This window comes from Platichthys flesus, chromosome 17 (assembly GCF_949316205.1).
Source record: "Platichthys flesus chromosome 17, fPlaFle2.1, whole genome shotgun sequence".
Taxonomy (NCBI): Eukaryota; Metazoa; Chordata; class Actinopteri; order Pleuronectiformes; family Pleuronectidae; genus Platichthys; species Platichthys flesus.
In genome coordinates, this window is record NC_084961.1 from 5,371,282 (window position 1) to 5,386,324 (window position 15,043).

Here is a 15,043-nt window from a genome sequence, read left to right on the forward strand (position 1 = left end):
CCCCAATATAATATACATCCATTAAGAGTGGGTAATTTGCATTATAATTACATTCTACATTCACTTATTCAATATGCAATTGAATCTTTTTATGTATCAGTAAGCCCAGTGAGGTGAAGTGCAGTTCTTGCTTTAAAAAATGTCCGGTTTAGTTTAAACTAAATCATATAATTCCACAATTCTCGCACACGCTGAATCACCATATTTCTTTTGTGTTAGTGTTTGAATAAAGTTTGACTTGCTTTGCTGCTTAATTCACCTCATTTCCCCTTTCTCTCTGCGCAGCCGGCGCGATGCTAAACTTTAGGTTGAATGTATTAAGAGTGAATCATTTCTTTTCCCTTCCTGTTAATGTCTGTGGGAATATAATTTGGAGGATTTGCAGCAAAGCAGTCTTTTACATGGCGGGCTCTGTGTGTCGTGAGTGATGCTATTCATCCAGATATATATTTTTGGGCGGGGGGGGTTTGAGGTTGACTCCAAGTCACTGGGGGATAAGTGGTTTAAGAAGTGGGAAGTGAGGAGCTTCCTGTGAACGGCCGAGGCCACGGAGGGGGGGGGGGGGGGGGGGGGGGGGCCTCTGCACTCTCCTTCCTGCCTCGGTACTGTGGGGAAAAATAAAACACGCTGCCGGGTCGTTTATTTCCACAGCACCATTAAGTCATGACATAAAGACACACAAGAACACACAGGAACGAACACACACATGCATACGTAAAGACGCACACACACAATAACAAACACACACACACACACACACACACACAGGCTCTCTTAGCTGCAATTCCTCACCTGACCCCACCAAGGAAAACTGATTTTTCAAATCCATAAAGATTAACTTAATCAAACAGTAACAAAGTGCACACACTACATTCATCTTCATGCATGACACCCGGTATTGACTCGGGTCCCATGAGCCGGGAGGTGAGTGTGGTGCACGAGTGCAGAGGATGGATTGACCACCAGGCTCTTACCCGTTCTGCATCGCGGTGGGATCATATGTTAACGCCATGCCAGTCTGCAAGAGAAGAGCACATGGTTACAAATTAGTTTTAGAGTTTGATAAATAGAAAAATAAGATTGAACTGCTACAAACTAAAAAGTGACATTTGAGAGGACGCAGCAGAAAATGTTGGTCTTGAAACAAAAAACATTTTTCTTCTCATTTGCAAAACAATTAAGTAAATCAACATTTTTGACTCATTTCAGTTTTTGTATAAATTCAACAAACACAATATATCATGTAGAGCGTAAAAGAGTAAAATATAACAATAGAGATATCAGCTAATACAGTTCAAAAATCTAAGACCACATTGAAAAGCTCTAATATTTTCACGTTAACCTGCAAATAATCAGAAAAATTGAGGATTCTCAAATTCCTTTCTTTTCACCAGGGATGACAAATAAGAAATTACAACCAGGAATATTTCACTGCATTATATACTCTGGAAAAATCATATATTACATATTGACCAACATACACATCAATAAAGATATCTGTAGAAGGTTTAATATATCTCAACATATTGATCATGCTCTATTTTAAATCACAATATTTGAACCGTTAGGTAAGATCAATATTTTCTGAACGACACATATATCTAAAGAATATATATCCATACATTGGACATGTTCATTGTTCCGCATCGTGCTCTTGTGTCCTGTGTGTTACCCTGAGCTCGTACACACTGTTGTGTCTCTGTCGATTTGTTCTTGCACCAATGTCAGCGAGGTAATTCGCTGAACCTTCATCGTACTTGGGCGGTAACACGATTTGGACCCTGATGCTTTTTGTTGGAGATAAATTAAATCAAATAAAAAATCAACTCGTTCCAAATTGGAAAAACTGACAAGTGACAAAGCCGATGTGAGGGAAATCTTAGTCAATAGGACAAAGTGAATTAGTATCGAGGACGCCTCCTTCTCCATTTCAATCACGTACAATCATATTTTTATGAATGAGAGGAAATGAAGAAATGCCCTTTGGAGAGGAAAGGAGTGAGCAGAAAACTGAGTCCTTTGTCTGGCGATGCTGTGCATGTGTGTGGTTGTGCGCGTGCATGTTGCCGTGTGTGTGTGTGTGTGTGTGTGTGTGTGTGTGTGTGTGTGTGCACGAGGCCCTCTTAGAGTCCAGGAGAGAAACCTGTGCGCTGCAATCCGTCATCTGCATTCCTGAAGGTTCTCCCCCGGAGGAGAGCTAATCCGATTTCTTATAACGGGAGGCTGCTGAGGACGGCAGATTTCATCAGTGTACACACAGGCTCACACTCACACACACACACATACACACACACACACTCCCTCTCCCTGCCCTTCCCCTCTCTCACTTTGCTCTTCCTTCCCCTCCTTCCGTTCTTCGGCTTCTTGTGTTCTCTTCCTTTCTCTACGCAACTTTCTCTCTTCACCCCTGCACCCTCCTCATCTCTTAATCTACCCCCCCCCTCCCATCTCTCTGTACCACTCCTTTACCCTTGCTCCTCCAGAGGACTTCCTACGCTGAGCCACACTGTTGTGGGAATAGTGGCTCAAAGGAGCAGGAGGAGGGTCAGTGGCCCTGGAACAAACGGAGAAGGAATACGCCCTCGCTGGCACTTATAGTGGGGATGTAGTGTGTGTGTGTGTGTGTAGTGGTGGTCAACCATTGTGTTCAATTAGTGTGAGAGTGCAAATGAGGAAGTGGTTAAAAACAGACTTCTAGACACATTTCTGTAAAGCTACTGGACGCCTCTATCCCTGTGTTTTATAAATATCTTCTACTATAATTTGTATATATTAACCGTCAGTGTCCGAGTCCACAAGGTGTCATGGAGAGTGTTATCACCCTCTTCACTCTAAATGTGAGATACAGAGATTCCGAGAGCTGTTTGCACGTGCATGTTCACATGTGCGCTAATAGCATGAGCAGACATGGCCAGCTGTCTGGTTGATAACTCCCTGAAGTGCTGCCCTTGGTTCCACGTGCTGATGAATTCCACAGCAGAGAAGCTGCTGGCCGGGGAACCTGCGCGGCCAGTGACTGATTACCGACCGAGTATCTGGCTCTGTCACACCGAGGGGAAAGGAAGAGACAGAGACAGTTGGTGAATGCTTTTCGTCTGAGCTTGATCCAAGACTGGGAGACTTTACTACCCAGTATATTGTACAGGCTCACCGAACACGCATGGTCTGGAGGAAAGCTGCCAGGGAGAGAGCTGCTCTGTTCCTTTATGTTTGGAATTAAGTCGGTTACATCCTCACCTGATACAGAACGTTTATGAGTTCAAAGATTTTTACATAATCATAAAAGAAAAATACCCAAATGTAGTATAACAATAGCTGGAGAAGTGGAGAATGACTGGGATGTGATCGTTAAGTCAAGTTGTAAAGAGTTATTTTTTTATGCTGATTTGCCTCAGGTGCAAATGATGTACAGAGATGAGGTAACCAATTAAAGTTTGACTCACGCAGCCAACAACAATGAATAATCGTGATCTTGAACATTGCTGGGAAACATTTTGGAACATCAAGTAAATACAAATAAATAACATAGTTCTAGTAGTTTATAGACAGTTAATATATCTATTTGATAAAATAATAAATTTTTAACACATAGCTCTAAAAAGGGTGAGGACAGCCAATATCAGGCACCTGGATGGACACCTGTCCTGTGAGGGTCCTACACAGGAAGAGCTAACATCTCTTATCCACACACACACACAGACCTACTCCCTCCTTCCATACAAAGATTTGCTATTTATTTTTTCTTCTTACCTCATGGCCATACACCGACACACACCGCCACACACACATACACACACACGCACACACACACGCACACGCACACGCACACGCACACGCACACACACACACACACAAACACGCACACACACACACGGACATCTGTCAGGCTTTCACACAGAGTGGAGAGCCGCATGTTTTTTTCATCATTCCCCAAGAGTAGGTGCTCGAGAAGTGTGACTTTGAAAGTTTTTGTGTGCAGGAGTGTGTGTTGGTTACAGAGGAAGTGAAAAGAGAGAGAGGCACAATAAGAGAGAGCACCCATGGTGTTTATGTCGGCGTGTGTGTGTGTGTGTGTGTGTGTGTGTGTGTGTGTGTGTGTGGCGGAGGAAAGAGAAAGTGAAGCCACTAATATGTTTGTCAGCAGGAGACGGCGAGAGACGGCACTTTGTAGAATCCCACTTTGGGTCGTTTACAAGGAAATCTGTCATATTTCCCTCAATCCTCAGCAGCAGCCATCGCTCAGCACTCAACCCCTCGTAACTCCTGACTGATCATGCAACGTGTTCCCTGTCCCTCTCTTTCTCTTCCTCTCAGCGAGTCACTCACTCGCTGTCTCTCCATATGCTGCTGGGGGATCTTGGACGACTTCAAACGAGGGGAGGACGAGGCAGAGAAAGAAGGAGAGAGAGAGAGAGAGAGAGAGAGAGATAGAGGAGGACATGCAGGCAGAGTGAGATACACAGGAGGAGAGGGAGAAGGTAGAGAGAGAGAGAGTAATGGATGGTCTGCTGCTCCTCTTCATCTCCCTGCCACAGCGAGTGAGGTGAGGAATGGCCTCAGCTCTGATAAACAGACTAACACGTGATGCCTATCTCGCATCCGCCTGCCAGTGCAGCTGATCAATGGCCACATGCATGGCCCACTATCCCCATGAAGGGTCGTCCTGTTGACACGGGGGACAAGTATATACTGGTAAACCCCAGGTTTCAGTAGAGCCTCAGCCGCTTATGAAGACATCATATAAAGGAGAAAACACAGTTCACACAGACCTGAGGAATAACAAAAACAATGGATTCTCAACAATAACTAGTTTCAACCATAACCTTAAATTAAACCTAATACTTACCATATGACCCTTAACTCACAAGACTCAATTATAACGTCAATTAAGCAGTTTTCACAAATGACATCTGTGTCCTCTTGTATTCCTTTAAATTTTTCTGCTTTGTCTCAAGTTGCATGTTAGAAACATCAACAACACGTCCATTCTATACAAAGTGTGTGTGTGGGGGGGGGGGCTGACAGGATAATTCTGGAAAACATCTAGAGCAAGTGACTCCGACATTTGGGTCTGGATCATTTCAGGAGAACTCCGGGGTTCGGAGCACATCTAAAGGCAGGACTAGTAACAACCCTGATCGCTCGAAGGTCTAAATGTCACATTGGCCCTTTCAAGGATAGAACAGAACATGAAACACACACACACACACACACACACACACACTGGGGCCTGTTCAGCTACAGACACACACATTCACACTCACTCTGCCTTGAACCCAGGCTGTTAAACCTGGGCCTCTCAGTCGAACCCTGGTGCCTTCACGCAGTGTAATGTGAAGCACTGCAGGAGCGATGGGGTCGTAGAGAGAGGGAGGGATGGAGGGATGGAGGGGAGTGTGGGGGGGGGGGCAGAGCGCACATGAGGGATTTCCGACGACAGGAAGAACTTTCAACTTTCAACTCAGATACATAAGCAAACACGAGCACTTTGAACATTTGAGTTTAACGCCCTCTCCACTCCTCTGCGTTTGAGCCTCTGGTCAACATGAAAGAGGCGTTTTTATTAAATCACTGAATTTTATACAAAAGCCTCTTAAAGAGCAAATGTTCAAAAACTGTGTTTATCCAAGTGTAAAACTAAGTGTTTGTGAAACGATGACGTCACAGCTGGTAAACCAGAATAGTGTTGTGTAATGAGCATGGGCCAGAAACGACAAATACAATATACCTAGTGTCATTGGAAATATTATGTGATTTAATATTTCATGAGTGTTTACTTCTGTCCGTCCAAAAGTTCCACTGGCAACTTAAGAATGATTAAAAACTAAGTATATGTTTTTTTTTTTATATCAACCCAAAACTCCCATGTTTCCCTGAACTTAATGAATGAGACACACAAAGATCTTAAAGTGTTGAACAAACAAACAAGCCTGAACTCCACTCAACACACCATTGATATCATTATACAACACACCCACACACACACACACACACACAGACAGGCATCTCACTTCCGCTCAAATCAACCCTGTCAATGTGTGAGGCGATGTTGCAATGTGATTTAGGTTAAACACGCACCACTGGCTTATAGGTGTTAGGACTGCTGAGCATGTGATTGACAGACACACACAGACAGACACACACACACACGGAGCTAATGCAATACCAACTCCACTTCTCAACACACCCAAGACCCCCACCGTCGACACAAACACACACACACAAACAGAGCATGTGTATTCTGAAGGACAAACATTTCATCTCTCCCGGTCTCCCCTACATTGCAGTTTCAGCACAACTGTCAGCCTCGGTGCATGAGTGTGTGTGTGTGTGTGTTTGTGTTTCTGCGTGTGTGCGTTCACTCTCCTCTATACAGTCCAGGCCGAATCACTCCTCTACCTTTCTCCTCTGTGTGTCCTTCCTCGTGGAGCTAGTTGGGAGCCCATGAAGTGACTTTACCCTTGTCTCCACATGTTGCTGATGAATACGTTACCGCAGCGCTGGATCCAATTTCAGGTTTCCCAGCATTCTGATGTATGGCGGGAATAAACGTGTTCAGCGAGGCGTTTGGCTTGAGATGCAATTTATGTGACAGAGCCTATACATCCGGGGGCAGGTTGATCGATATCAGGGCTATTTTTTCTCTTGTTTTTCTTTTACAGCTTCATGCCTTAGAGTAAATACAAATGACAGGACGTAATGGTTTACATGGAGCTAGATGCAGCCAACTCTGTGAGCAGGGTGGGGCCCAGCTCCGGTAATTCCCATTACCTCAGCGGTAAACGCCTTATTTAAAATGTCACGGTGCTGAAATGGAAAGAGTTTAAAAGAGTTGGCCCACGTGTTCTGGCCACGTTTGAGATTCCCATTTATAGATTCTTGGTATATTCAGTATATTGAGTACACAAGTTAAAGTGAATAGACTTAGGGATTCAAATCATTAGTCGTGATTTGTTTTTGACAAACTAATATTTGTGAATTTCTATCGTTGATACTTGCCTCGTATTCTTCTTAATCTGCTCAGTTTATTACCCATGTGCTTTATTAATGGCACCTTTTGACCCCTTGATAAGACAACCTGAAGAACCCTCATGTTCAACGCTTCCTTCAGTGAAGACAAACGATTTTTATCCCATGCAGAATCTTAAAACATACATCTTGAGTGAGGTGATATCTTGAGGGAAGCAGATTAGTGTGTTTTAGATCCTTTGACACACGCTGAGGAAGGATTGCATGTGACACTGATGTGACGTCTTACCTCTCCATCCCTGTGCCACGGCCTCCCGTTCTGAGGGTACTTGCTCTGGCTCTGGCGTTTCTTCTGCCCTCCGTCTGCAAATTTGCACAGCAAAGGCTCTATGGGAGCTGCGGAGAGGGGGAAAGGGGACAGAATCATGTGAGAAGGACTGTATGTGACCTCCCCCCCACCCCTCAGAAAGGACAGAAGACCCCTTTGAACAGTGTCGCATTTCTCTTCTTCTACCGTCTCACCCCTCTCTTCCCTCCCTCCCTCCCTCCCTCCCTCCCTCCCCGGCCTCCAATGAAGCTCTTAGTCAGATTCCCAGACCGGCGATGTTGGCAGGCCCTCCGTACCCCTGCTCCGGCTGGCAGCCCATGAAAGAGCATCGCAGGGTATTGTTGAAATAATAATCACAGTAATCGCTCTTGTAAATACCTCTGAGATGGTAATGTAGGAGCGCTCTGTCAGCCAGAGCTTGTTTCTATAAGGCGTTCCTGTTCCTGACGCATAATCCCCTCTGTGTTTTAAATTGAACAGCCATCCTCGCCCTTTATTTGAAATTGTCCAGCCCGCAACCATCGGGGCAAGCGTCTCGCTGGACAGCGGACACTAGGGGCGCTCTACCACACTAAGATAAAAAAGGATTGACAAAAACTGCCCGGCCTCAGAGCTAGCAGGTGAAAAGCAAACTTGAAATGACAGAGCTGCTCTAAGTTCAACTGCAAAAAAAAAAGGGTCTATGCACCAACTGTCTCCATATCAACAGGCTTTTGTGTGAATAATTGGCAATAAAAGGTTGATGAGAATGTTGCGGCGACCCACAGATAAGTTCTGAAAGGGCACGTTCTCACACTCGAGCTGCAGGTGAGAGGAATACAAATATAGGCGCCATGGGAAGAGAGAGACATCTGTAGAAAGACAGGTTCAATGAAAGAAGAAGGTGAAAGAAGAAGAAAAAAAGAAAAGGGTCTTCATGAGCTTCTTCTCATGAGGAACAGGTGGCTCTCTTGGCCGGGGTGCGTGTCTGTGTGTGTGTGGTTGTGTGTGTGTGTGTGTGTGTGTGTGTGTGTGTGTGTGTGTGTGTGTGTGTGTGTCCCTTTTCAGTCTGCGACAGGGAGATTGGGATCTCTTTGGGGGCAGACTGCGGAGATGAGTGAGCGGAAGGGAGACAGTTGGATAAACACAGGAGCACAGAGGAGGAACAAAAACAGGGAGAAGAAGAGGGAAAGAGATATGGCTGAGTGGAGGAGAGAGAGCGAAACAAGGGGAGAACGGAGTCAGAATCTACAGCGGGATCAAACACTTGTTTCCCTGGGAGGGCTGTACAGTTCAGCTCTATAGTACAGTACACACACACACAGACACACACATACACACACACACAAGCTTGTCCAAACACCAAACCTCTGCTGCCCTGCACCTGCTGGCTTAGAAGGGAGCTGACGGCTGTGCTGTCATCGCATTCGCATTACGGGGCCTGGCAGCTCTGTGACGACATGATGGAGGGGTTGGGTGGGGGGGGGGGACCTTTCGTCACGCCTCGCTACAGATGACACCCACTGAGAAAATTGCTGATGGTTTAATCTTCCCCCGCAGATGTTAAGACGCACCTTTGGGCCAATAATGGTGCAGCGTCACGAGGCGCTGTCGGGATGGACGAGGCGGTGACGGCAATGAAACCGTGTCAGGGCGAATTTACGACGGGGGGGGGGGTGGGGGGTTCCGGTTGAATGAGATGATTCGGGTGTTAATGAGCAAACAGGATGATTTGTATATTAACTTCCATTGCTTTCCCTGACATGTCACTGATACTGTCACATTTAGGGAAGAATTATTTTGTGGTTAGAGAGGGTGTCTCAAGAATGCAAATAGGAAGATGGCTGTGTGGTCGTTAATGGGTCTATGGGCAGAACTATTTAGTCTAAAAATTCTTCACGCCCACACATACAATACCAGGGAAAACAGTGAATCCTGCGTGCACAGCTGAGGAGACGGGCGAGAACTGGCTGCTCCACGGTTGACCGCGAGAAGGTCAGAGATGGAGGCTGGAGACTGGAGTGTTCAACGTGACAAATCAAAGGAGGGGAGCATCAGCCGCTGTCCCCGCCTCAAAAGGATCAAAATCCAAGTTGACGAGCGGGTGACTGTCAAATGTGTCACTGTGCAGTTTCAGATGCAGCTGTGCAGGCAGAGCAGAAATGCTCCCGACCCCTTTCTTCATAAGGATAATGTCCTGTGCAACCAAAAGCTTGGATGAATTCCGAGACCAAATAAACACCAATACCAAAGACTTTAAACTTTTTCTGAGTGTGAGTGTGTTTCTGTGGCTTTAGGGGATCCAACGAGACCAAACTTTTCAGAGTCAGCCAAGGAGAATGTAGCCTGGTAGGGAGAGTGAGGGAGAGATGCTGCAGAGGGAAAGCAACAGAACCACTCCCCAAACCTCTCCTCCGAGATAATTAGCCATCGGAGAAATTCAGAGAATCTGACACGAGAGCACGCTGACGTTCCCCGGCTGACTTCATGCCCGGTTCCCACCACCAGCGAGCCAATTTGTTTAAAGCTTCAGCCCAAGATCAACAGCCTCACACCGACCCCACCCGCCCTGTGAACACACTCACCCCTCTGTAGCCCTGACACACACACACACACTCCTTCTGCCCTTAACGTTCCTCTGGCATAACCCTTGAACACACACACACACACACACACACACAATAGGAATCGCTGCCAGCTTAAAAAACGCTTCTGAGGCCTCTCACCGCACACCGTCATCACTGACACAGCCCAGAATAAACTGGGCCACTGGCCGGACACAGCACTGGGCTGCTGCTGCTGCGTCTTTAGGTCACAGCCTCGAAGTGAAACACCTCCGGTTGTAGTGTCTGATGTGTCGTTTGAAAAAAGGATATGAAGTAGCTGCTCTTTGGTGATTCTAAATTACAGGAAAAAGACGTGAAGTGTTTTGGATCAGGGGGTCAACAACTCCCAATAACAAGGTGCTCCATGGGGACTCGTAACTGGTTTTTTCAATGCGGGTTGCTGTAGGAACTGGTGAACACCATTAAGGAAGGGTGACCCCCCCGCACGTGATCAAGCACAAACAGGACCAACCCCTCACATGAGGGCGAGCGAGCCACTCTTAGGACGGTTCAGTGAGAGTGAGACGCCTGCTGGCCTCGTTCCATCACCTCTCAGTCACACTCCACTCTGTGCATTTGGCTGGAGGAGACAGTCACGGCTCTCTGCTCATCAATAGACACTTTACCACCCGGCCAAAAAAAAAAAAAAAGACAACTTTTGGTAAAATGTTCCAGCGGATTCTCGGGCTTGAGGTTTTCATGAGCTAAGCGTCTAAAGAAAAGTTAGTTGGACGGCTCAGTGTTTTACAGCAAGGACATATTTTTGGAAAAGGTTGGGGGAAGAGGAAGAAAGCGGACAGTATTTTATTGGAACGCTGCTGTACTCTCTCACGCTGCTCGAGGGGGATCTCTAATTGGATCAACAACTGTCTGATTCCCATCAGCCGGCTTGACCCGTCTGCCCAAAGCCAGGCGGCTGCGTCTTGTGGGAAAGAGAGCGAAAGGGAGTGGGAGGGAGGGAGGGAGAGAGAGAGAGAGAGAGACGTGGAAAGACACAAGACAGATACAGGAAAAAGCAACAGAGCACAAGGGACAGTGTTCTGGAAATAGAAGGAAGAGATAGTTGCTTGTAAAAAACACAAGACAGGTGGGCAAGACAAATGAGAAGAGGCATCGACAAAAGCCGCAGCCGTGTTTATATACACGTAGCCATTTTCAGAGTCAAACTAGACAAGCTCGGAATGGCCGCCCAACCAGGGAGGGAGGCGGCGGCGGCGGCGGCAGCTTCCCTACAGGGAGCGGCTAGGAGAGAGCGAGACAAAGAGGAGGGGGGGGGGGGGGGGGAGAGATAGATGGAAGAGACAGATACAGTGTCGTGGAGGGACACGAGGAGACAGTGACAGAAGGGGGACCGAGGGGCAGAGAGGGAGGGAGAGATTCACCCCTGTCTGATCCATACCGTATGGATGAGCTGGAGAGACGGGTGTGGGGAGAAGAATGTCAACAGCGCACTGCCTCCGTTACACATGCTCTCTGGCTATTGATCAGGCCCTTGCTCAGATTCTCCCATAGAGGGCTCCTGCCGCACGCAGGCCTGAGATGATATTATGGATTACAGGAGGGGAAGTGCGGGGATGAGCGCTGGATGCCGGCGGTAGAAGCCTGATCGATGAGCTATTGCGCACTTAACAAGACTAATGTTATGTAGGGAGTCTCTGACATGCTAATCCATCTCTCACTCTCTCCATCCGATCTCATCTCTCTCCGTCATTGTTATCTCCCGTCTGCCTCCATCTCCAGCCTCCATTCTTCCTTTTTTCCCTGTTTTTTTCCCGTTTTCATCTCTCCCTGTCATCCTTTCTCACGTCTGCCTATCCCGAGCCTCCATTTTTCTTTCTATCTTTCTTTTTTTCCGATTTAATCTCTTTCTTTCTTTTTACCTCTCGTCTGCGTGTCTCGATCCTCCGTTTCTCTATCCCTCCTTCTTCCCGCCTGTCTGTCCAGCCATCCATCCATCCGTCCATCAATAGCTCCCTCTGTCATGTCAACACCTGCCCATTCTAATCCACTTTCTTCCTTTCTATATATCTATCTGATTCCATCTCTCCGCCGTGGTTGTCTTCTGTCTGTCTACCTCCATCCTCCATTTCTCTCTCTCTTTCATTCTGCATTCTCATCCCTCCATCTCTTACTCTCTTGATCCGATTTCATTTCTCTGACATGTTCTTTCTTCCATTCTTCAGACATATAAAGAAAAGCTGATGGATGAGAGGAGCTCCATGTGTCTAGCTCACAGTTAGTCCCACCCTGCAGCAGACAGCTGCAGTTGACTGGCATCTTATGGTCACCGGAACACGTGTAAATCCAAGTGGTAGTCTGGGAACACGCAGACATCACTGTGACCTGATCTTCCCCGAAAAAAAAGGTGAAGAACACTTAACAAAATAAAGAGTTGTAATTACAGAAGCAGCTGGAAATATGGGTGAATATAATTGCGCCTTCGAGTGTTGGCTCCGATTTAATCTGCTCTCACGGTAAAATGTGAGCGCAGCAAGTGCAGCGCCAAACAGGCGCCGGGTTTCCAGCTGCTCGCCGTCTCCTGCGAGACGAGCTCAGAGGTACCGGCTAAATGAAAAACTTCATTTTAGCTTAATCAGCTAAATCCACTTGCCATTCCCAACGCTGAGGTTGCCATGGTGGGCAAAACAAATAGCCAGTGTATATGTGTGAGTGCCAAACTGTAACGAGCGGCTCACAGTCCTGCATCCATACATCATAATAAGAATGATGCAAGCAGACAGTCCTCACCGCATTCAATTCCAAATGGCGTTGCGGAGCGTCGCTGGTTCCTTCAGTCGGTGGCGATTTGAAAGTGGCGGTGGCAGATGTTTCTAATGTGGAAGCCACACATGCTGCTCGTCACTGCCAACATCTTTGGGTCTCAGTGTCGGGCAGCCACTTTGCACAGCTGGCCAGGGTGGCAATTACACACACAAGTGTCCGCATTGTGGTCGGCGCAAAAACTGTCAGTACGGTAGAGTACGAGACTGAAAAACAGCAGGTTCGGAGTGGATAGGAAATAAGATCCCAGCTAAGAAAACACCTCAATGTGAACCAGGCGAGCAAGGACGTCAGGGATTGGAAGCTACGAGAAGGAGCCAACTGGACCAGAAGATGTAAGCATCATCCAAAACGCTTCATGACTTCTTCACCACTGAGGAGATTAGGCAATAAGAGGAATAAAACATACATACTATTAACAGCATATATTTATATTTCATGGCCTGCAGGGGATTGAGAATCTCCTTGGCCTAAACACTTTGATTCGCTGGTAAATTTAAGATCACAGACTGAATTTGTGTTTCAAAGGAAGAAAGGCTTTAGACAGTAACAGAAATAATGCATAACGTATTAAATAATCCAAGAATGGAATAAACTGGTTCTGGCCCGTGGAGCTCTTCTTCTTTTATTTTAACGGCAAAAAAAAACATGTCTGTGGCCGAGGGGCTTAAGAGCAGCTGCTGCCGTGCTTCGCCTGTGAGGGGTTGACTTGTGCTGCCACTGTGTGTGTCACTGCCTGTGTGGGCAGACAGTGAAGCTAGCTCTGTCCCTGTTAGCAGAGTATCATAACACTGCCAACGCTTCCAGTGACCCGTGAAACCTCCCATCTATAGAGATGAATCATACAGATGGGCGCTTTGTAATTCAACAGTGCTGCCCGTCCACCAGACCTGCAGCAAATATAACTCGCCATGACACCGTAGCAGAATCAGGATGAATGGGGGGAGGGGGGGGGGGGGGTTCTGAGCTCTGCAAGGACGTCTGAGCAAAGCAACCTGGGCCACGTTCTATGAATGTGAATTTTCAGTTTTTTGGGGAATGGTTCGAACTTCGAAACATATTCTAACCCCTTAGTTCCCTTAGTTCATATAAGGAGAAAAGGACGGAGCCTTCCATCCGTGCTCTGTGTTTATTTTGTCTGTATTTCTACACTATCGCAAACTCCTCCTCCATGTTTGTGTTGTAAGAAGCTAAACTCTACGATGTCTACTACTGGATGAATTGCTTGAAAACAGTGCCAACGTAAAGAATGCATGGAGGCAGCAGGCAGCAAAGTTATTCAGGTGTATTTCTCATTGTGATACTGATCTTATTTGGCATTTCTCAGCACTACACCTTTTATATATATATATATATCGTGGCTACACAAATTCACACTCTGCCCCTTGCAAATAGTCCTCCAATGTTTGTCTGCTGATACCCTAAAGAACAACTGGACATTAGGTGCCTCATTGAACGGTATCTTACCCAGATGGCCCGACAATTCAAACACATGATTTTCTTGTTCTAAGAAACAGGGTTATCTAACCTTTAGGCTCCTGTTGCCTGGAAATTGACAGTGACATTTGAAAGAGAAGCACAAACACAAGAAAGCCGCATCGGTCCGAGCGGCGGAGTGAAGCGTACAAAAAGGCTTGTGTGTCTGTTAACTAGGTTTCCACCGCAGGGGCTTCCAGTAACAACGGTATGGACAGAAAAGAAAATGAAATTACATCACAATAAATGAATTATCAATAAAGAGCCCTCAATACTGTATCTGAGGGGGATCAATATGCCACGGCCGGGCTGCAATGTGGGCCGAGGGCTGAGGGCACGCCTACAGCCGAGGGACCGGCCGGGTCGATAATGTCACTGGGGGGTGCTTGACGATCAATGCCGCCAGTGACGTTGATTTATGATCAATGAAAGCAGGGCACCTGACTAATAAGGGAGGAAGGGAGCGTACGAGGGGGGGTTCCATAGAGTCCCCTTTACTGTAACTGATTGGGGATCGATGGAGAGTGGCACCGTGGCTGATTAGGGATCAGGCGACTCCGTGGCAGAGGGAAGGCAGCTATGTGTGAGAGGATTTGGGTGGCTGCGTGGAGAGCAGCCTGTCTGAGCCCAGCAGAGCTGCAGAGACGGTAATTAAAGCTGTGCTGAAAGGAGCTTTCCACCGGTTGATAGAAGCTGCAGGTGCAGCTCTCTTCGCTCTTTTTTACTGTCAAAAGAACACACACACATACACACACACACACACAAACACACACTGTCACTGAAACACACACAGCACAGGAAGGTCTGCGCTTCTTTCCTCTCGTTGGCTCATTGCTACCAACCCAAATGATCCATGTGTAATTTTTGGGGCACGATATGTTAAGCGCATTACTTTCAGCAGATT

General features: G+C 46.8%; 1 protein-coding gene across 1 annotated transcript in view; it reads right to left on the reverse strand.

Annotated features, from left to right (window-relative positions):
* The window catches only part of LOC133972785 (RNA-binding motif, single-stranded-interacting protein 3-like), a gene marked incomplete in the record, with an annotated part of 235,040 nt that overhangs the window by 29,139 nt on the left and 190,858 nt on the right, over positions 1-15,043 (reverse strand). The window contains 2 exon segments of the mRNA XM_062410357.1: positions 975-1,018; positions 7,259-7,365. Coding sequence (XP_062266341.1) covers positions 975-1,018; positions 7,259-7,365 — 151 coding nt within the window.